A 20,817-nucleotide genomic window follows, 5' to 3' on the forward strand; every position below is an offset into this window, starting at 1 on the left:
GTGTCTTGATCTGTCTGCTTCCCGGTCACCCCTGGGGACCCCTGGCCGGAGGGTGTGGGTGACAGAGAGCTGGAGGCGGCCCTGGTAGCCGCAGGGCCCCTACTGGCTGTCCCTCACCTGGCTCCACATCTGGGGGCCCCGGGGGGTGGGGGGGTGGCGTGCACACTCAGCCCTTTGTGCTCTGATAAGGGGGCCCCTGGGCTGCTGCCCCCATTTATGGCCTGATTGCTCCTCTCCACCCCTCCTGTGTCCAAGGACATCTGGGAGGAAACTCTTTGATGAGCCCTTGCGCAAGGAGTTAGCACCAGGTCCCCCAGGGCCAGCTGACATCAGTGTCCTCTCGTGATCTGCCGTTTGAAGTCACGTGAAGCTTCCCAGACCCCTTGTAAGACCGGGTCCCGTGGCACCCGCCCTGCAGCCACAGGCTCTGAGGGTTCAGGCTTGGAGCCGGGAGCCCCCCTCCAGGACCCCCTCCTCTCCTTCCAGTGCAGGGCTGAGGGGGTACGAGCTGTGGCAAGTGGATGTGTGGATGAGGGGACAGCCGAGCACAGCTGTCTCTGTGGCTCCCCGTGAGCACGGGTGCCATCTTGGGGCAGGCCTTCCATGAGCTCACGGTGGCCTCTCCAGGCTGTCGTGACCACATCTTAGTGATGAGGAGACAGGATCTGGTAAGAGCGAGGTCACATGGTGGTAAATGCCCTGTGCCCGGCAGCACCCAGCCATGCTAATCAGAACAGTTGTTGATGAATAAATGATCGTCCCTTACAAAGGAATAAGCGAGCAGGCAGCCACAGACTGTGGTGGGGAAGGACGAAGTCCCTGGTCACTTGGGGCAGGGAGGCACGGGACGTGGGGCTGGGGGCACAGGTGGGGGGTGCGTGCTGGGCTCCTGCCCCAGCTCTGGGAGACAAAGCCCGAGTGGGTGCTTCCTCTGGTGGGGCCTCTGCCAGGCAGGGCTGGGGCGGTGGGCGTGATGACTGAGGCCTGACCTTTGGTCAGAAGGATCCGGGCGGGTGGGAGCCTACCTGGGCCAGGGGCCCCTCTCCTGGACGCTTTTACAGTTGGACGTTCCTCCTCATCGACACAGGGCGGGGCCTGCTGACGGGCAGCGGGTACAGAAGGGGCCAGGTCCCCCCTCCAAGCAGAGCAGACTCAGCCTGCGGGGCCACAGGCAGATAAGCGGGCGAAATCCCTGCGAGGCCGCCTGGAGTGCGCGGTCCCTCGGCCTCACTCCCCCGGCCCAACCATGCATCTGCCCCGCCACGTCCTGCTGGCCTTGCTCCTGGGTGAGTGTCAGGTCTCCTCCCCAGGAGAGGGGCAAGGCCCTGGGCGGCCTTCGGGGGGTGCCCAGGACAAGCCTTTGGGGGCCTGGGGGTTGCCCCATCGGGGAAGGGGCACGAATTCTGCTTTACCTGGCCCCAGTGTCCATCCGGGTCCCAGGGCAAGAGGGCCCTGGAAGCAGAGCCTAGTCTGCCACTCTTGGACCAAATGGAGCCTGAGGGGGCCAGGGGCATTTCCTTGTTGGGTTCCTGCTCCCTTCCTCGGGGGGCGTCCCATGTCGGGGACCGTTGGTCCCATGCTCACAACCCCCCCGCCCCCATCCTGATGTGCAGCCCACCTCTCCCGGGCCAGGTGTGCCCTGCCTGGCCCTGACGGGGAGCCCCCAGCTGGCAGGACCCAGCCCCCTCCCTCCCTGACCTCTCGGCCTAGGCCTCAGAGCAGGTGAACAGTATCCTGGGCCGCCTGGGATTGGGGGGGGGGGGGGGGGTCACCCCGCCCCAGGCCACCCGCCTGTCTCTCTCCTAGCAGCAGGGCCCCCAGGCCGGGCCTGGGTCCCCCACAACTGCAGGGCCCCCAGCGAGGCCACATGCAACTTCGTGTGTGACTGCCCAGACTGCTCCGACGAGGCCCAGTGCGGTGAGCTGGGGCCCGGTGGGGCGGGCAGGGGGTGGGCAGGCCAGCCCTCTGCAGACAGCCCTGAGCCCCCCCACTTTCCAGGTTACCACGGGGTCTCCCCCACCCCGGGCGCCCCCTTCGCCTGTGACTTCGAGCGAGACTCCTGCGGCTGGCGGGACATCAGCACCTCAGGCTACAGGTGGCTGCGAGACCGGGCAGGAGCCACACTGGAGCCTCTGGGGCCGCGCTCAGACCACACTCTCGGCACAGACCTCGGTGAGGCCCTGGCGGGTGTCCGTGATGCCCCCTCCCCCCTTCACTTCCAGCCCCATTTCCTGACCTCTCTGCCAACCAGGCTGGTACACGGCTGTTGGCACGCACCGCGGGAAGGAGGCGTCCACAGCAGCCCTGCGCTCCCCTGTCCTGCACGACGCCGCCCCCACCTGTGAGCTGAGGCTCTGGCACCACACGGCCACCGGAGGTGGGTGCCCAGGACTCCTCCACCAGGGTGGGGCGCCCCGAGGGGAGGGACTGGGAAAGGACAGAGGGCCGCCGCAGAGACCGGGAAGGTACCTCAAGGGAGGGACAAGGGTCCTAGGGCAGGGCACAGCCGGCAGGCTGCGGGAAGCAGCGGGGCCCAAGCCGCCCCAGGACCCCCCGCCCCCCACTTACAGATGTGGCTGAGCTGCGGCTAGAGCTGACCCACAGGGCCGAGACGCTGACCCTGTGGCAGAGCTCTGGGCCCTGGGGCCCAGGCTGGCAGGAGCTGGTGGTGGCCACTGGCCGCATCCGGGGCGACTTCTGGGTGAGCTGGGGGTGGTCTGGATGTGGAGGGGGCAGGGAGGGTCTGAGCCCTGACTTAAGTCCTGAGGACCCCACTCTTTTCAGGTGACCTTCTCTGCCACCCGAAATGCCACCCACAGGGGCACCGTGGCCTTGGACGACGTGGTCTTCCGGGGCTGTGGGCTGCCCAGTAAGGCCCCCGTGCCGCGGACCCACACCTGGGGGGCAGTGGGTTAGCAGGACCCAGATGGCCTTGAGCCTCTCCCCCAGCTGCCCCGGCCCCCGGGGTCTTGGGGTCACGGTGACGGGCTGCCCCTCCCCCATGTCAGCCCCCCAGGCACGCTGCCCCCTGGGGTACCACCACTGTGGGAACATGGCCTGCGTGGAGCCCCACCAGCTGTGCGACGGAGAGGACAACTGTGGGGACGGCTCAGATGAGGACACGCCCACCTGCCGTGAGCTGGAGGGGCTGCTGGGGGTCACCAGGGAGCGTGCCGGAGCGGGACAGGCGGGGTACGGGCCCTGCCGGCAGCCTGACCCTGCTTCCCCCACAGGCCGCCACACGGCCACCGACTTCGAGACGGGCCTGGGCCCGTGGAACCACTCGGAGGGCTGGGCCCGGAACCACAGCGCCGGCCCCAGGCCGCCAGCCTGGCCGCGCCGGGACCACAGCCGCAATAGCGCGCAGGGTGAGGCCCACGGGGGACCGCCGGGGAGCGCCCACCGGGGCCCCGCCCGGCCCCCCCCCCCCCCGGCCCACATCTGGTGTCTCCCCAGGTTCCTTCCTGGTCTCCGTGGCCGAGCCCAGCGCCCCCGCTGTCCTCTCCAGCCCCGAGTTCCAAGCCTCAGGCCCCCACAACTGCTCGGTGAGGAGGGTGGGGGTCACGGGGCCGCCCGACCTGGCTGCCCAGGCCCGGGGTCTCCCTGACCTTCCCTGGCCTCTTCTCAGCTTATCTTCTACCACTTCCTGCACGGGTCTGAGGGGGGCTGCCTCCAGCTGTTCCTGCAGATTCAGAGCCCAGGCTCCCCTCAGGGCCCCGTCCTGCTGCGCAGGCGCCACGGGGAGCTGGGGGCCGCCTGGGTCCGAGACCGGGTCGACATCCAGAGCGAGCACCCCTTCCGGGTGAGGCCCGAGAGGGCGGCGGCCAGGGAGGGGTGGGCGAGCGGGAGGTCCCAGAGGGCCCCCCGCCCCCCCCCCAGAAAGCTGGGCAGGGGAGATCAGGGCCACCCCCCCCCCTAGGCTGTGTCAGCAGGAAGCTCTGGGAGCAGGCCCAGGGAAGGAGGGGTCGCTTTCGAGGCCTGCGTGGGGGTGGTGACAGGGGAGGGTATCCGGTGACACGAGGCGAGGCCAGGCAGGGGGAGGGCTGGCGGAGCTGACCTGGGGATGACAGAAGGGTGCGGGGGGGGGGGGGGGGGCACACCCTGAGTCCCCTGTGCCCTCAGATTCTGCTCACTGGGCACACAGGCCCAGGCGGTGTCGTGAGTTTGGATGACCTCATCCTGTCGGACCACTGCCAGCCAGTCCCAGGTGGGCCCGCTGAGCCCCTCCCTCTCCAGGAGAAGCACAACCCACCCCCCTGACCCCTGTTCTGTCCCCACAGAGGTGTCTGGATCACCTCTTGGGCTCTGGGCCGCAGCCCCCTGGCGCCAGCCGTCCAGCCTGCGGCCCCGGGACTTCTGCGAGCCGGGACATCTTTCCTGCGGGGACCTGTGCGTCCCCCCAGAGCAGCTCTGTGACTTCCAGCAACAGTGTGAGGGGGGCGAGGATGAGCAGGACTGTGGTGAGGGGCGGCCGGAGCTGGCGGGAGGCGGGGGGGCCCCCTCTTCCTCCAGACCCTCCCCGACCCTCCCTGCTCCTGCCGGTCCAGGCACCACGGACTTCGAGCCCCTCACAGCGGGGGGCTGGGAGGATGCCAGCGTGGGGCGGCTGCAGTGGGGGCGTCTCCTGGCCCAGGAGAGCCGGGGCCCTGGCGCAGGCGCCCGCAGGACCGCTGCTGGTGAGGCCCAAGTCCCCCCATCTGCGAACTGCACCCCCAGAGGGGACCTTGTTGTGCCTCCCCTCACCAGGGAGCGTGCCTGCCCGGGGCGGCGGGGTGAGGGGGGCGGGGGGGGGGGCCCTGGCAGGAATTGGCTCTGAGAGGCCTTGCTTTTCCTCAGGGCACTTCCTGTCCCTGCAGAGGGCCTGGGGACAAAGGGCAGCAGAGGCCCGGGTCCTCACACCTCCCCTGGGTCCCTCGGGCCCCCGCTGTGAGCTCCACATGGCTTACTATTTCCAGAGTAACCCCCAAGGTACCCCCCCCCCCCCCCGTCCCTCTGGCCCACCCCGCCCCGAGGCACCCTGTGGGAGGGTGGGGGAGGAGGGCCGGGCAGACCCACAGTGACCCCCTCGGCCAGGCTTCCTGGCCCTGGTCGTGGTGGAGGACAGCAACCGTGAGCTGGTGTGGCAGGCCCCGGGCAGCAGCCAGGGCTGGAGGACGGACAGAGTCCTTCTTGGGGCACGCCGCCGGCCTTTCCGCGTAAGGAGGGCAGCCTGGGGGCAGGGGGGTGGGTCACAGAGCCAGCGCTGACTCGACAGCCCCCTCCCTTGTGCTCCTCACGAAGCTGGAGTTCGTCGGCCTGGTGGACTTGGACGGCCCTGGCCAGCAGGGCGCTGGAGTGGACGATGTGACCTTGAAGGACTGCAGCCCCGTGACAGCCACTGAGAAGGACTCAGGTCCTTCTGCCCGCTCCCAGCCCCTACCCGGGGGCCTCTCCCCCCCGCCCCCCGTCACCACCTCGAGGGACCCTGGGAGCCCCCACCCCAGAGAGAAATTCTCACACCCTCTAGGGACACAGGGCGGGTGTGAGGGTGCTCGGGGCGTGCTGACCCCACCGCGGCCCCGCCCTCAGAGGTCTCCTGTAACTTCGAGCGGGACACGTGCGGCTGGTACACCGGCCACCTCACAGATGCCCACTGGCGCCGGATCCAGAGCCACGGCCCCGGGTACGACCACACCACAGGCCGAGGTAGGTAGGGCAGGGGCACCCAAGCCCGGGGGGCGGCTCTCGGTCTGGGCCAAGCCCCTCCTGGAACCCGGTGTCCCTGCCGCAGGCTACTTCCTGCTTCTGGACCCCACGGACCCCCCAGCCCGGGGCCCTGGTGCCCACCTGCTCACCCAGCCCCAGGTGCCCACAGCTCCTCAGGAGTGCCTCTCCTTCTGGTATCACCTCCACGGGCCCCAGATCGGTGAGCGACCCTGGTGCCGGGCAGGGCCTCCCGGGTCCGGGGCTCTGCAGGGGCGGAAGCCTTCCAGAGTCGGGCTCTGGTCCCCTCCTACCCCGCCCCCCTGTCTAGGGACACTGCGCCTGGTGCTGAGGCGGGAAGGAGAGGCAGACACGCTCCTGTGGTCACGGACCGGCACCCACGGCAACCACTGGCACGAGGCCTGGGCCACCCTCCACCACCAGCCGGGCTCTGGCACCAAGTACCAAGTGAGGCCCCGCGCCAGGGCGGTGGGGGGGCAGGGCCAGCCCACAGCCGCTCACCCCCTCTGCCCCCAGCTGCTGTTCGAGGGCTCCCGGGACGGCTACCACGGCACGATGGGCCTGGACGACGTGGCCCTGCGACCCGGGCCCTGCTGGGCCCCCAGGCGGTGCTCCTTCGAGGACTCAGCCTGTGGCTTCTCCAGCGGGGGCCAAGGCCTCTGGACGCGCCAGCCCAATGCCACGGGCCACGCCGCCTGGGGCCCCCGCGCTGACCACACCACGGGGACGGCTCAAGGTTCGCATCGGGGGTGACGGAGGGGTGGGCAGAGGGGGCCATATGGGGGCTGACGCTGGCGCCTCCCAGGGCACTACATGGTGGTGGACACGAGCCCCCAGGCCCTGCCCCCCGGCCGCGTGGCCTCCCTGACCTCAGAGGAGCACCAGCCTCTGGCCCGGCCTGCCTGCCTGACCTTCTGGTACCACCTGAGCCTCAGAAACCCAGGTGAGGGGTCTGCAGCCCGGGGCCCCCGCGTGGCCATCAATCCCCCCCCCACCCCCCCACCCCCGCTGCTGCTGACCTGGGCTGGTCACTCGGCGTGGCAGGCACCCTGCAGGTCCACGTGGGGGAGGCCGAGAGGCAGCAGGTGCTCAGCATCAGTGCCCACGGAGGGTCCGCCTGGCGCCTGGGGAGTGTGGACGTGCAGGCCGAGAGGGCCTGGAGGGTGAGTGCTGGGGGCAGGTGACCTTTCGCTTCCGGGGCCCGCCCGGACCACGCACGAGGCTGCCCTGCCCTGTCCCTGCCCAGGTGGTGTTCGAGGCGGTAGCCGCCGGCGTGGAGCACTCCTATATCGCGCTGGACGACCTGCTCCTCCAGGACGGGCCCTGCCCTCGGCCAGGTGGGAGCCCCGCGGCCGGGCCCCGGGCCCCCTTGTGACTGACCCGCGGCTGGTACCAGCTCCCGTGCGGACCGGCAGATGCCCGGCCTGGCCCTCTGGCCCCCCCGGCCCCAGCAGGACACAGAGGGGAGGCAGCAGCGCTCACTGGCCGGGCTCCCCGGGGGGCGTGGGGGCACCCCTGCTCACTGCCCAGGTCTCCCGCAGCTTCCTGTGACTTTGAGGCTGGCCTGTGTGGCTGGAGTCATCTGGCCTGGCCTGGCCTGGGAGGGTACAGCTGGGACTGGAGCAGTGGGGCCGCACCTTCCCGCTACCCCCAGCCCCTGGTGGATCACACTCTGGGCACAGAGACAGGTGGGTCCGAGGCGGGCAAGGGGCCCCGGGGCCACACACACACACACACACCCCGGGGGGGCACGCACCCCACCCCGCCCCAGGCCAACCGGCCCAGCCCGTGGGAGCTCCCATCGGAATCAAGGGCCACGGCCAGTTGGCCAGGCACCCTGTCCCTCTCACCTCCAGGACACTTCGCGCTCTTTGAAACCCACATGCTGGGCCCGGGGGGCCAGGCAGCCTGGCTGCACAGCCAGCCTCTGCCCGCCACCGAGGCCTCCTGCCTTCGCTTCTGGTACCACATGGGCTTCCCGGAGCATTTCCGTGAGTGGGGCCGGGCCAGCAGCGACGGGTGCCGGAAGCAGCGAGGGCGGCTGGGGGCAGCCCTGCCCCACCGGGCTGGGGACCTGAGCCGCCCCGGCCCCCTTCTTGCAGACAAGGGCCAGCTGCGGGTGCTCCTGAACAGCGCCCGGGGCCAGCTGGCCGTGTGGAGCGTGGGCGGGCGCCTGCGGCACCAGTGGCTGCTGGGCCAGGTGGAGGTGGCCAGCGCAGAGGAGTTCCAGGTGAGGCCGGGCTGCCCGGAGCCTGGCGGTTGCGGAGGCCCCAGGCCCCGCCCTCCTCCTCCAGTCCCGCGCAGCCAGCCCCCTCTCCCTCTGGTCAGATCGTGTTTGAAGCCACTCTAAGCGGCCAGCCAGCCGTGGGGCCCATCGCCCTGGACGACGTCGAGTATCTGGACGGACGGCACTGCCAGCTGCCTGCACCCGGCCGGGGTAAGCGCTGCCCAGGTCAGCCAGCCCCGCCCCAGATCCGGGACTCCGTCAGGCTTGGCAGCCTGTGGCTTGCACGGCTGCCCAAGGAGCCAGGAGAGCCACCGAGGCGGGACCTGCCCCGCCCCTCCCCCTGCCCACTGTCCCCTCCCTTTCTGGGCTGGGCCACCCCTGCCCTTGGTCCCTCAGGAGCTGAGTCGGCTCTCAGCCGGCCTCTGCACTCCGCGCCCTCACTCCCAGACCCTGGAGGAGGTGCCCGGCGGGCCGGCGGCCGTGGCCAGCCTGCCTGTGGAGCCCACGCGGCCCACTGTCTCTTTGTGACGGAGGGGCGGCTCTAGCTTGAGGCTGTGACCCCCGCCAGGTCTGGAGCCTCGCGCTGGCACGACCTGCCGGGGTTTCAAGGATGGGCCGTCCCAAGTGCCGCCTCAGGGGACAGGGCCGACAGGCAGGGCTTGAGTCCACGGGCTCACGCGGTCCTTGGACCACAGGGAACACGGTAGTGGCCACATCGGTGCCAGCCGCGGTCGGCGGTGCCCTCGTCGTCCTTGTCCTCCTCGTCCTGCTAGGACTGGCAGGACGACGCTGGCTGCGGAGGGGGGGCTGCCCATCGCGGGGCGAGACAGCGGCTGTGGCCCCCGGCTTTGACAACATCGTCTTCAATGCGGTAGGAGCCCCTGGGTAGGGACAGGTGGGCAGGGCTGACTGGGGAGAAGCCCCCTGGTCCGCTCTCCCTGGCCAGGGCCGTCCACACGCGCAGCGGCCACCCGGCAGTCAGAGGCCCCTCTCCTTCCTCCTAGGACGGTGTCACCCTGCCGGCCTCGCTCACCGACAGCCAGTAGATGACGCAGAGAAGACTCTGGCTCCTCACAAGAGGGTCGCCCCCGGCCCCCTTCCCCCAATCCCTGGCAGACAGAGCCCAAGGAACAACCCCTGCCCCTCCCCCAGGACGCACTGAGCCCCCACGCGGTCACCCAGCACCGAGACTGTCACCCACGTACCTGGGTTACAGTCCCCACCCCAACAATAAACGCCCTGGCCCCCGAGGGCAGCCCCGACTTATTGGCTGAGGTCTGTGCACCCTGCTCTGTCAGCGGGAAGGTGGGCTCTTGGGGATCCCCAGAACTGACACAACCTGCCTGAAAGGACGTGCTTGGGGGCACCTCCCACAGGTCTCAGCGACTCAGCTGACAGGTAACAGGCAGGCCACACGGGACGGGGCCGAGGGCTAGAGGCACCAGAGGCAGATACAGTGGGACCCTGAGAAGCCCCTGCCCCTGGCCAGGCGGGTACCCCAGCACTCAGGCCGTCCAGCCCAGCCTGTGGGAATCTGACCCAGGCCCTGTCCAGCCCCTGCCTCGCTGGGTGATTCTAATTCAGGACAGGGAGAAACCCCGGACAGGGACTGACTAGCAAACGCTGAAGCGGCCGTCAGGGACATAAAGCTGGTCTGGTGAGGAAACGCCCTGCTTTGTCCATGATTCCACATAAAGGTCCCACGTCCACTGTCCCGTGGTAAAGGGTCCGTGCCGTAAGTGTCCCCGAGCTCACCATCCCGTGGGCAAATCCGAGTGGTCCCCGGAATGATGTGTCTCAGAGGTCACTCGGTGCCCTGGGGATGCTGCTGAGGTCACTGGAAGGCAAACCCAAGGCTCCCGCCCTCCTGACCTCACGGCGTCCAAGGATGAAGGCAACCCCCCTCTCTTGGAGGTGTCAAGGCCCGCGGTGTGCCTGAATTCCCTCCTTGCCTAGTAAAACGGAGTCGAATCTTCCTAACCCAGGGAGGGTCCCCGGCTCTGCTCTTCCACAAGGGAATTTTTTTAAAAATATTACTTTCATTAAGTAAGCTCCAACCAAACCCAACGTGGGGCCTGAACCCACGACCCCTGAGACCAAGAGCCTCACGCTCTGGGGCACCTGGGTGGCTCAGTCGGTTAAGCATCCAACTCTTGGTTTCTGCTCGGGTCACGATCTGCCATGGCCTCATGAGTTCGAGCTCTGGGTCAGGCTCTGTGCTGACAGCGTGGAGCCTCCTTGGGATCCTCCCTCCCCGCTTCATTCTCTCTCAAAATTAATAAACTTTAAAAAAAAATCACATGCTCCACCGACCAAGCCAGCCAGGCACCCCCACAGGAAGTTCTGACACGGCCCTGCCTGGGCCTGGAAGGTCCCACTGGGCACGGCCGTCCTAGGGAAGGGGAGACAGCCACACCCACACAACCGAGTGCCCCCTCCTGCCTGGGGTGAGACCACGTTGCCGTCCAGCCCACTGGAGACTCCACGCCAGGGGAGGGCACGGGTCCGGGATCAAGGGGCTGACTAAAGCCTGTGGCCTGTCCCAGCAGACGGTGACGAGGAAGCGGCACCGCAGAGGGTGACCTTCAGGGTCCCTCAAGTACTCCCCAGGGCATGTCAGGAGAACCCTTTCTTCCCTACATCGTGGGCCAGAGAGAGACACACGCGGGGACCCGGCAGATCAGACCGGACACCAGCAGGAAGGGCAACACGTTTATTAGCTTCTCTAAAAGCCGACTGGAGAAGACATCTTCTCTTCTGGGTCAGGCCACCCCACCCCACAGCCCCGCCAGCGTGAGGTGGTCCCGCTCAGAGCTCCCCGGGGAGCCGCCCCGAGGCTGGGCAGACACCAGGGATGGGAAGGAAAAAAAATCAGGAGAAGCAATACTTTGCAAGGTTTTGTTTGACAGCAGGGTAGAGGGGGTTCCCGGGCAGGGCTGACGCCCCGCGTTCCGCTCGGCCACGTGAAGAGACCACGCTGGCACCGGTGGTCAAGGGGAACCAGCCAGGCGAGATCAGCCGGAACGCACTGATTTCGAGGCTTTGTGTTCATTTCGCCCTGGGCCCCTTCTCAATCGGCTTCCCGATATCCTTCCCCCGGAGCTTCAGGCCTGAAAGAGCCATTGGCCCGCTCACCGCCACGGCGCCCCGTCTGGGACCCAAGAGGCGGGGCGGCGCCACAGCATCCCCACCCATCCGCCCTGACACGGCAGCATTGCCCGCACGACCTTCTCCATGGGAAGGAGGGAAGGAGGCGGGAGGAGAGAGCAGGGAGGCGGAGGATCACCAGCAGTCCTGGCTGGGCTTAGCTCCCCACGTGCACCTGCCAGCCCCCCAGCGGACAGGGCCGACGCCCCTCCCAGAACCGGAACCGGGACTCCAGCGTTCTGGGAGCTCCCCGTGCTGGGGGCCGTGCTGACACCAGAGAGGAAGTCAATGCCCATGGCAGCAGGGGAGGGGGGGACACAAGTGCCTGAACAGGAGGGCCGCTGAGCCCTCTGTCCACAGGCCCAGAGGGCGCTGGCCAGCAGCAGAGGGAGGGGTAGACAGGATGTGAAAGGTGAAAGCAGGGGAAGGCGCCCAAGACGGTGCCCTCATGAGCTTCTTAGGGGTCTGGAGAATTCCACGGCCTCAGGGGCCATCCTGTGCTCAGTGAGGGCACCTGGTCAGAGGGCAGCAGCGGAGACCCAATAAGGGACCTAAAGACACTCACCGATAGCTCTCTCGATCTTGCCCAGAACCTGGTTATTAGGAATGGCCCGTCCGCTTTCATAGTCCGCGATGACCTGTGGCTTTTCGTTGATTTTCTAAAGAAACGTATCACACGCATAGCGGTTCGGTAAGAAGAGGCCACGAAGCTAGCACACAGCCAAGGGAGTCGCCACAAGCACCACCTTCCAGGCAGCACGCGGCCGAGGGCCTTACTGAGCAGCTGGGGCCACACGCGTTGGAAGCCACCTCATGCTGGAAAGGAACTTACATCCGCCCTGACCCGGCTTCCAGAGAGAATCCCAGGGCCAAGGGCAAACAAGGCCTTGAGTCCCGACCCCCTCCCCCACCCTCTCCCCCCGCCAAGCCTGGGAGGACGACCCTGCCGCGCTCACCGTGGCCAAGTCCTTCTGAGTCAGCCCCTTGCTCTGCCGGCCTTGCTGGATCACCTTGCCCACCTCCAGGGTCACCCGGTCGTGGTGCAGCTCCTCAGTCTCCCGGTCCAGCTTGGCCGTGTTCTTGGTGATCGAATGCTGTTTGTTCTGGCCGGCGGCCCCTGGACCAGCATGCGACAAAAACAGAGGACAGGGTTTGCAACAAACCCAAAACAAAGCCGTTTCAAGACGGGAACCAGGCATGACAAGCGACCTGTGCCAGGGAGACACGGGAAGCCAGGTATCCAAACATGGGGAAGTCACAGGCTTGAGAGCATGGGGTCCAGAATTCTGTCCTCACTACAGGAAGCGAGCACAGCTGCTCAGCTAAGACCCCAGGCGTCCCCCAGCCCCGCAGCGGCCCCAGCTGCCGGCAGCCGCCCCGACACCCCTGGGGGCAGCACAGGCGAGGCGGGCGCCTGTCACAGAGATGCCCCGACAGCGCACCCTTGTTTTGTGAGGAAGCACAAGTACTCACACTTCTTGGAAGTCTCCACATCTTCTCCCCGTCTCTGAGCTGCTAGGATAGCCTAGAACGTTCAGAAAAGGGTTCTGGTCAAAATCGGCTTTGGCAGGGTCTGGCAAACACCAGCTGAGGCCGCTGTTAGCCGGACACCACGCGTGCCCACGGCAGGTGCCTCTGGAGCCCGGGGAAGCCCGGCTCGGAGCTCACGGCCCCAGGCACTGCTGCGCTTCCGGACTGACAAGCTCGGCTGGTGCGAAACCCAAGCTCACCTCGCAAAACCCTCCCTCTGCTATCAGGTACGAGGTACCCCCGCGCCCGCCACCCCCACCCCTCGCTTCCTCACTGCGGACAAGCACAGGCTGACGGGTTCCTCTGAGAAATCCGTGCTCACGGCGGACCTACTCCTCCACTAGGCTCTCCTGCAAAACCAGGAAGGAAGGTCAAGCGCTGGCCTAGTGCAACCTTCCTCCGTGGACCTGACTCCTGAGAGTAGAGCCCAGCCCCCAGACATCACCAACGAGAGCAAGACCCTCCTGTCTACGTTTGCCAAGAGTTAACGCAACGTGTTTCTCGACAATTCTGATGCTTCGGAGGAGTGACCGGGGCCCTTCTGAGTGTGATACGTTCAGAGATGCTGTCTAGACATGTTCGGCTGACTCCTAGCTTATGGCTATGAAATTTCCTCTGGGGAAAAAAAAAGGAACAGCGAATTTGGTTTTGCCCCTGCAAATGATAAGGTCAGGGCAGGTCAGCGACTGCCAGGTGCTAGGGCTGCACCCAGTCCCGGCCCAGACCGGGCACCAGGGCGCAGGCCCCAGGCCCGGCAGAGGTGGTCACTGAAGCTCACAGGTGAATTCCGCATAGATTAACCAAGCTAGAGACCGGTTACCAAGTACCTCCCAGGGCGTGTCATCTACACTAGAAAGACCCAGAAGCACTGGGTCTCTAGGCCACCTCAGCCCAGTCACAGGGACCCCCGATGGCCTGAAACGCGCCTCCGCGATGCTCCACAGGCAGCGTCACGCTGCCCAGGCATCTGCGGGAGAGACCCTGGGGGCGTCCGGACCGCCTCCGCCCCCTATCTGCACCGCGGTCCCCAGTCCCCGCCCCCAGGTCCACCTCTTCAACCTCACCTGGTCCCCCATCCCCCCCCATCCCGGCTGTCAGAGGCCGCAAGTCCACCCTGTCCCTGTCCCTATTTACAGCCTCACCCCCGGACCTGTGTCCCTGGCTCCAAAGACTGCTGGGCCCTTCCGCACCCACCCCAGCGCAGCCGGTCCACGCCCCCACCATCTCCCTCACCCCTCCGTCCTCCCACCACGCCGACCTGTCGTCCCATACCCTGCGGCCGGGCCCTGGCCCTTGCCCGCACCCCGTCTCTGTCGTAACTGTCCGAGCCCGGCCATTTTCCTCACGCCGGTCTCCTGTCTCCTAGCCCCGGCGCCATCCCCTCACGCAGGCCCCTTGCTGATCCGCCGCCCCCTGGCCCACCCAGCCCCGGTCCCCACCCTGCCCCTAGTCCCCGTCCCCACCGGGTCCCCCATCCCCGGGCTCCCCGCCCCGCGGCCGCCCCGCCCGCGCGGCCGCCCCTGAGTCCCGAGGCCCACACGGCGCCGCACCTGCTTGGACTTGGCCTGGGCGGCCGTGGGGCCCTTCTTGCGCAGCACCGTCACCGTGTCCCAGTCGCTCTCGGCCATGGCGGGCAGGCAGGTCCGGCGGTCCGTCCGGCGGCTCCGCGGCAGCTGCTCGAGACCCGGCGACGCGACGTCCCCTCGTCGCTCGGCCGCTTCCGGCGCCCGCCGCCGGCCCGCCCCCGCCTCCCCATTGGCCGGCGGCTCGGGGGGCGGGCACTTCCCTCTTCTCAAGGCCAATCCGCGCCCGGCTCGTCCGAGGGATCGGCGGGCGGCGCGCGACGTGGGGAGGGAGGCGTCGGGGCCGTGCGCGGCCCGGGCGCGGAGGGTGCTCTGACGGCGCCCTGGGCTAGGCCCGGGGACGCTGGCGGCAGGGCGAGGGGACGCGCGGTGGGGACAGCGGATCCCCGCTGGGGGGAAAGTGGGGAGGGGCGACTCGGGGAGGAGAGGGGGCACCGGTGTGCGGGGGAGACCAGGGCCCCTAGGAGGCGGAGGGGTGCGGTGGGGCGATGCGCAGGAAGAGCAGGGGTGCGGTGGGGGCGAGGGCGCCAATAGGAGGGATGGCGTGAGTGGGGAGGGTGCCGGGGCGCGCCGAGAGGACAGGACCGCGGAGCCCCGACCCCAGTGGGGGACTGGCAGCCCCGCAGGCGCTCGGTGGGCCCGCACCTAGCTCTCTGGTCCACCTTTGGGCACGGGGAGGGACCACCCCCTTCCCGGTCACGTGCGCGGTGGGGATGCGGAAAACTGGATGCCAAGGGACACGTTGCCTCCTCAGCTTTTCTGTATTTGAGCTCAGTTTCTGTTTCGTGCTTTTTATTTCGTCACCCTGCACGCAGTTTGAAGTTCAGTTTCCCTGGAGTTGCGGTCACGTGTTGCAAAGATGTTGGGGACGAGGGTGGATCCGGGTTTGGTGGGGCCTAAAGCGTATGCAATTTGGGGAGGGTCTCTCAAAAAAAAAAAAAGTAAAATGATAAAAATAAGCTTAGTTACAAAAGTTAATATTCTTGTATAACGTGTATATTTTGTATAATGTTACAAATGGATGCTTTATTTTACAGTAATTACTAGCTTACAGATAACTTACGTAATGAGAAGTCAGTACGTTTTCAAAAGCCGACAAACTCCTCAAGCATCACAAAGTTTGGAAAAATAACATTTGTACGAAGTATCAAACGCATCTCTTTAATGCTTTTGCTTACGTTTTTGGCTGTATTCTCTTGGCCACCTCATGACTTTGCAGAATGGTTTTATGAGAACAGCAGAAAGACTCCTCAGACATTTCCCTAGGCCGTTTGACAGAATTTGTACCTCATCTTTGGTATTGACATTGGTTTGGGTAACACTTGGGGCTTTGCATAGATGGGCTCACCCTTGGTGGCATTGCTATGGCTCCCTGCTCCACAGACGGGAATTCTGACAAATGCAGTCCCCGTCTAAAAGAAAAAAGATATACAGTACGTAAAATTGTGTCTACTGTGTTATGGAATACATTTATCGGAGAAGATAAACGTATCGGGTGTGCGCCCCGGCACCTTCCCCATCACGCCCTTTATCCAGATGTTGGGGAGAACCAAGTCCTCTGCTCCCAATTTGCAGACTCACTTCTGGTTCAGAGCACAAATCTTGTTTTCCTCCTCACTTCCCCGTGCCTAGACTGTGGGGGTGGGCAATTCGCAGCCATAGAAGACGTACCCACCCAGGGAAGGCAAGCACAACAACATCATAAAAATCTCCCGTAAACCCCAACTAAATGCATCCCAACTCGAGACCGCCATAGTGGGGTCCCCAAAATGCCGTGGTCTCCCCAGTGGGCCCCAGAAAGAGTGTGATGAAGGAACAGCCTACCTGGAAAGAGGCGGCGGCCTTAACCGATCGTTAACGTGAGGTCCGTGGATTTCGCCAACATTTGACCACGTGAACCCACTACAGGGCCCTCGAGAGTCGTGGCTGGGATCCCGGCAAGAGAAGTTGCATCAGCTCCGCGGCGTTGCAACTGCCCTGGGTGGCTCAGGCCCAGAGAACGGCCATCCAGACCTAGATGTCCTCTGTCCGCGCGGGCATCTGCCGGTATCCGCACAGCCCCATCTAGCCTTTGGTCAGGAGTCCAGGCCTGAAGCCACAAAGACTTCCGGTGCCCCTGTCCTTGTGGCGTGCTCTCCTACAAGGACACGGGTGGTGCAGGTGTGTGTGCCTCCTCCCACTCGCCGGCGCACACCCCCTCCGGGCTCTGGGTGCTTCCAATTGACTCAGGGTCCAGGGAAGAGTAGCGTTGGGGACAGAGCCGGAGCGGGGGTCACACAACCAGCTTTAGGAGGCCTGGTAAGCAGTGCGTAAGCAGTGACTGGCTCTCAGCAGTGCCCTCAAGGCTCCCTCATCACACAGCGTGTGTCCGAAGCTCCTTCCTTTTTAAGGTTGAATACTATTCCGTCGTGTGCCCGTACCAAAATTGGCCGTTCAGCCGGCCAGCCAGCCATCTGCGGACATGGGTTGCTTCCGCCATTAGCCGTTATGAATGATGTCATGGGTGATCCTGCTATGAACACGGATGTACACGTAGCTTTTTGTCACCCTGCTTTCAATCCTTTAGACATAAGGAAGTGGAATTGCTGGGTCGTATGGTATTTCTGTTTTCGAGTCCCACCATGTTCGGACTTCCCTTGCTTCCAAATGAGAAGTCAGGGATGGGTACCGTCGTTGGTAACATCGTCCTCTGCAGGTCATGTGACACGTTCTCCACTTTCAAGATCTTCTCTCGATTTCTGGATTTTCCTTTCAAGTGCCCGGGTACACATTTGGTTTTTTATTTTGGGGAGAGACAAGAGTGTGCATGCGCAAGGCAGTGGGGGAGGGGCAGAGAGAGAGGAGGGAGACAGGATCCTAAGCAGGCTCTGCGCTGACAGCTTCAGGCTTGACACGGGGCTCGAACTTGTGAACCGAGAGATCACGACCTGAGCCAAAGTCGGAGGCTTAGCCGGCTGAGCCCCCCAGGCACCTCACTTTTGTTTTTATTTATCCTACTCGGGTTTCCTGAGCTTCTTGGATACATACGTTAATGTTGTTCATCACATTGGGATGATTTGGGGGCACCTGGGTGGCTCAGTCGGTTAAGCGTCCGACGTCAGCTCAAGTCATGATCTCACGGTTTGTGGGTTCGAGCCCCACATCGGGCTCTGGGAGCCTGGAGCTGCTTCGGATTCTGCGTCTCCCTCTCTCTCTGCCCCTCCCCCACTTGCACTCCGTCTCTGTCTCTCAAAAATGAATAAGTATTAAAAAAAAAAAAAAGGAACGATTTTTACTAGTGTTTAGATATTTTAATTTTTCTGTCCCACTCTCTGTCTTGTCTTTCTCTGGGATGTGATCCTGGTAGTTCTGTCTGTCCCACCGTTCTTTTTTCAATCTTTATTTGCTCTGCTCTTCAGATTAGATAATATCTCCGGCTACTTTCAGGGGCCCTCAGCCTATTTTCTGCTTCTCTGATATGGTATTTAGCCCCGAGAAATTTTCCCTCCAGCTGCTATACCCAGGCCGTCTCCACTGTAGGCGTCACAGGACGTGACATCTGGGCTTCACCTCCAGTGCACAAGGTGTCGTGGGTCTGACGGTTCCAGACAGACGCCTGCGAAGAAGAGGCATTCGAGATTTGAACACGAATGACCCACTGAGTTTGCCTTTGGCAAAGAGCACCGTGCCCACAGTGTGGAGAGTGTGGGGCTGGGGCGGTGTCCAGGGGACAGTGCTTTGGACTGGCCAGGGCCTAAGGAGTGGACAGGTGCCCGGAAGGGGCGGGACACCCTATGATGTAGGTTGGATCCACACGCCAACGTGCCTCTTGCTGATTGTTGACTTAAAAGTTACTGGGGCGCCTGGGTGGCGCAGTCGGTTGGGCGTCCGACTTCAGCCAGGTCACGATCTCGCGGTCCGGGAGTTCGAGCCCCGCGTCGGGCTCTGGGCTGATGGCTCAGAGCCTGGAGCCTGTTTCCGATTCTGTGTCTCCCTCTCTCTCTGCCCCTCCCCCGTTCACGCTCTGCCTCTCTCTGTCCCAAAATAAATAAACGTTGAAAAAAAAAATTTTAAAAAGTTACTGGTTATTTCCTTTGTCAGCATTTCGATGGATATGGTTAATAGCAGATCCCCGTAATACACTCTGATTGTATTTCCTTTCCCGTATAACTTTTTCCTATATTGATGGTTGTTTCTGATTTTCTGGTCAGTCATATGTTTTGGTTTGTTTTGTGTATTTTTTCTCTCTATGTCCCCCCTTCCTGTCTGTGAGAGCTGTCATCTCTCAAGGGGGCCCACCCGTCCGGTGACTGGTCATCTTTGTGCTTCCCAGGCCTCATCCTCTGCCGCCCACTGCCCCCAGCCCACTGCGGGACCCAGATCAGCCCGGACCCGCCCTTCGGAGCTTCCCTGAGCCCGGCTCTCTGAGGAGCTTTCCTGTCCTGGAGCCGCTGCTGGCCTCTTCTTGGCCAGGTGTCGGTGGCTTCCTGACCTTGGTGGACACGCTCCAGTAGCTTTCAGACCAAGAGTACGTGGGAGGCACATGTTTTGAGACACAGCACGTTTGAAAGTGTCTTTATTACACGAATTATAGATTGGAATATGTTTTGTCTTAGATTTCCAAAGCGTGTTCCCTTGTCTTCTAGTGTCCACCTTTCTGTTGAGGTGTCCCATGCTTTCCTGGCTGTCAGTCCTTTCTGAATGATCTGCTTTGTGTGGGTGCATCCTCTCTCGCTCTCGCTCTCGCTCTTGCTCTCTGAAAGTTTTAAGAATCTTTTATCCTCCCTCCTTTTCCTGCAATTTCATGATGCGGCTTTCTTTCTTTTTTTTTCTTCCATTTTTTTCAATGTTTATTTTTGAGAGAGAGAGACACACACACACACACACACACACACACACACACACACAGAGCACAAGCAGGGAAGAGGTAGAGAGAGAGGGAAACACAGAATCCGAAGCAGGCTCCAGGCTCTGAGTTGTCAGCGCAGAGCTCGACGTGGGGCTGGAACTCAGAAATCACAAGATCGTGACCTGAGCGGAAGTCGGAGGCTTAACCGACTGAGCCCCCCAGGTGCCCTCTTGTGCTATTCCTTTCATAACTTCTTCCTCTCTATTGTCTGTTTCCACTCTCTGAAACCACTGTTACTAAGATGTTAGAGTCTGGCGTTAAGAGTCTAATGCTCGGGGCGCCTGGGTGGCTCAGTCGGTTGAGCGTCTGACTTGGGCTCAGGTCATGATCTCACGGTTCATGGGTTGGAGCCCCGCATCGGGCCCTGTGCTGACAGCTCAGAGCCTGGACCCTGCTCCAGATTCTGTGTCTGCCCCTCCTCCCCTCACTCTCTGTCTCACTCTGTCCCTCAAAACTAAATCAATGTTAAAAAACATTTAGGGGCGCCTGGGGGCGCAGTCGGTTGAGCGTCCGACTTCAGCCAGGTCGCGATCTCGCGGTCCGTGAGTTCGAGCCCCGCGTCGGGCTCTGGGCTGATGGCTCAGAGCCTGGAGCCTGTTTCCGATTCTGTGTCTCCCTCTCTCTCTGCCCCTCCCCCGTTCATGCTCTGTCTCTCTCTGTCCCAAAAATAAATCAACGTTGAAAAAAAAAATAAAAAAAAAAACATTTAAATTCCTTTTCTTTCTGCTCTACTTTTGGGAGAGTTTCGAATTTATAATTGTTCTACAGACATTTTTCTCTAACCCGATGGCGCATCTTGCATTCCTAAGTGCTCCCTGTTATGTTCCGTGTGCCCCGGTGGGGCCCCCTGTCTCACGGGGCTTTCGCTCTTCTCCTGTGCGGGTGCTGATTTCAGCTCTGTTCACGTTTTCCTGTGGCACCCGCAGCGCCCCTGCTCTCCTCCCATCAGGCCTGGCGTCTGTGTCTCACTCAAGTGTGCGGCAACCCTCAGCTGTCTGTCACACTGCAGAGGAGCAGCTGGGAGCCTTGTGGCGTGCCGGGGTCCTCCAGGGTGGGCTCCTGTTCGGGGTGATCGGGCTGGGACGCAGCGCCTTCTTCCGAGGGTCCCAAAGAGCAGTATCTCGCTGACCCACTGTCTCCTGCTTAGCCTTACTGCCAGCTTCAAGGGAGCCCGGCGGCCCTGAGGCCGGAGAACCACCGGATTCACCGCCCACTGCCCGCCAGTGAGGAAGGGAGAGTCACCCGGCTGTGCTGGCTGGGGAGGAGATCGGGGGTCCAGCTGTCCTTGCACGGATTTCCGGCCAGTCCTGCGGCGTGCAGCCCCGGCCCGCAGGCCTGCCTCCGCTGACACCACCTCGTCCTGCGGCCCGAAGGCTAGATCGTAACAACACTAGCTAAAAGTTCTGCTGCGTGCCACCAATTCCGGATAACGTCAGTGATAAAATACCGCTCCAGATACCTCTTGACTTCAGCCCACGTGGGTAGACTTCGCATCGGCACACTGATGGAGACCTGTCTTTGGACACGCGCTGCATGCGTGCAAATCAGCTACAACTTTGTTTCTAGGGGGAGCTCCTAAACGTTGGGTGCGCCGTGTTTCCAGCCCCGATGGGATTTTGTTGTCCTGTGTTTAATTTTTTTTTTTTCAACGTTTATTTATTTTTGGGACAGAGAGAGACAGAGCATGAACGGGGGAGGGGCAGAGAGAGAGGGAGACACAGAATCGGAAACAGGCTCCA

At 63.5% G+C, this 20,817-nt stretch overlaps 3 protein-coding genes across 7 annotated transcripts; 2 read left to right on the forward strand and 1 right to left on the reverse strand.

The window, feature by feature from the left end:
• Positions 1 to 1,179: 1,179 nt before the first annotated feature.
• MAMDC4 (MAM domain containing 4) lies at positions 1,180 to 9,192 on the forward strand. Of its 5 annotated transcripts, XM_045469214.1 has the most exons (29): positions 1,180 to 1,286; positions 1,807 to 1,917; positions 1,999 to 2,172; positions 2,252 to 2,377; positions 2,571 to 2,701; positions 2,785 to 2,869; positions 3,009 to 3,134; positions 3,234 to 3,368; positions 3,457 to 3,545; positions 3,629 to 3,802; positions 4,123 to 4,207; positions 4,281 to 4,460; positions 4,548 to 4,676; positions 4,837 to 4,968; positions 5,074 to 5,195; positions 5,281 to 5,392; positions 5,569 to 5,685; positions 5,771 to 5,905; positions 6,014 to 6,150; positions 6,220 to 6,439; positions 6,509 to 6,646; positions 6,748 to 6,866; positions 6,950 to 7,040; positions 7,245 to 7,391; positions 7,560 to 7,694; positions 7,806 to 7,933; positions 8,032 to 8,140; positions 8,626 to 8,801; positions 8,935 to 9,192. In XM_045469214.1, exons 1-29 carry the CDS (start codon positions 1,247 to 1,249, stop codon positions 8,974 to 8,976), a joined length of 3,645 nt encoding a protein of 1,214 aa, XP_045325170.1. In that variant the 5' UTR covers positions 1,180 to 1,246; the 3' UTR covers positions 8,977 to 9,192. The 5 variants fall into 5 exon arrangements, with proteins under 5 accessions (XP_045325170.1, XP_045325168.1, XP_045325169.1 ...); XM_045469212.1 differs by having other exon boundaries at positions 1,807 to 2,172; XM_045469213.1 differs by having other exon boundaries at positions 1,810 to 2,172.
• A 1,436-nt stretch (positions 9,193 to 10,628) lies between these two features.
• Positions 10,629 to 14,879, reverse strand: EDF1 (endothelial differentiation related factor 1). The gene is made up of 5 exons (XM_045469429.1): positions 14,158 to 14,879; positions 12,551 to 12,602; positions 12,034 to 12,194; positions 11,643 to 11,736; positions 10,629 to 11,040 (listed from the first exon to the last, which is right to left on the reverse strand). The coding sequence occupies exons 1-5, from the start codon at positions 14,233 to 14,235 to the stop codon at positions 10,979 to 10,981; spliced, it is 447 nt and encodes a 148-aa protein (XP_045325385.1). The 5' UTR covers positions 14,236 to 14,879; the 3' UTR covers positions 10,629 to 10,978.
• LOC123592762 lies at positions 14,679 to 20,708 on the forward strand. The gene is made up of 3 exons (XM_045468096.1): positions 14,679 to 14,697; positions 16,055 to 16,488; positions 20,226 to 20,708. Exons 1-3 carry the CDS (start codon positions 14,679 to 14,681, stop codon positions 20,424 to 20,426), a joined length of 654 nt encoding a protein of 217 aa, XP_045324052.1. The 3' UTR covers positions 20,427 to 20,708.
• Positions 20,709 to 20,817: the final 109 nt, after the last annotated feature.

This window comes from Leopardus geoffroyi, chromosome D4, assembly GCF_018350155.1.
Source record: "Leopardus geoffroyi isolate Oge1 chromosome D4, O.geoffroyi_Oge1_pat1.0, whole genome shotgun sequence".
NCBI classification, from domain to species: Eukaryota; Metazoa; Chordata; class Mammalia; order Carnivora; family Felidae; genus Leopardus; species Leopardus geoffroyi.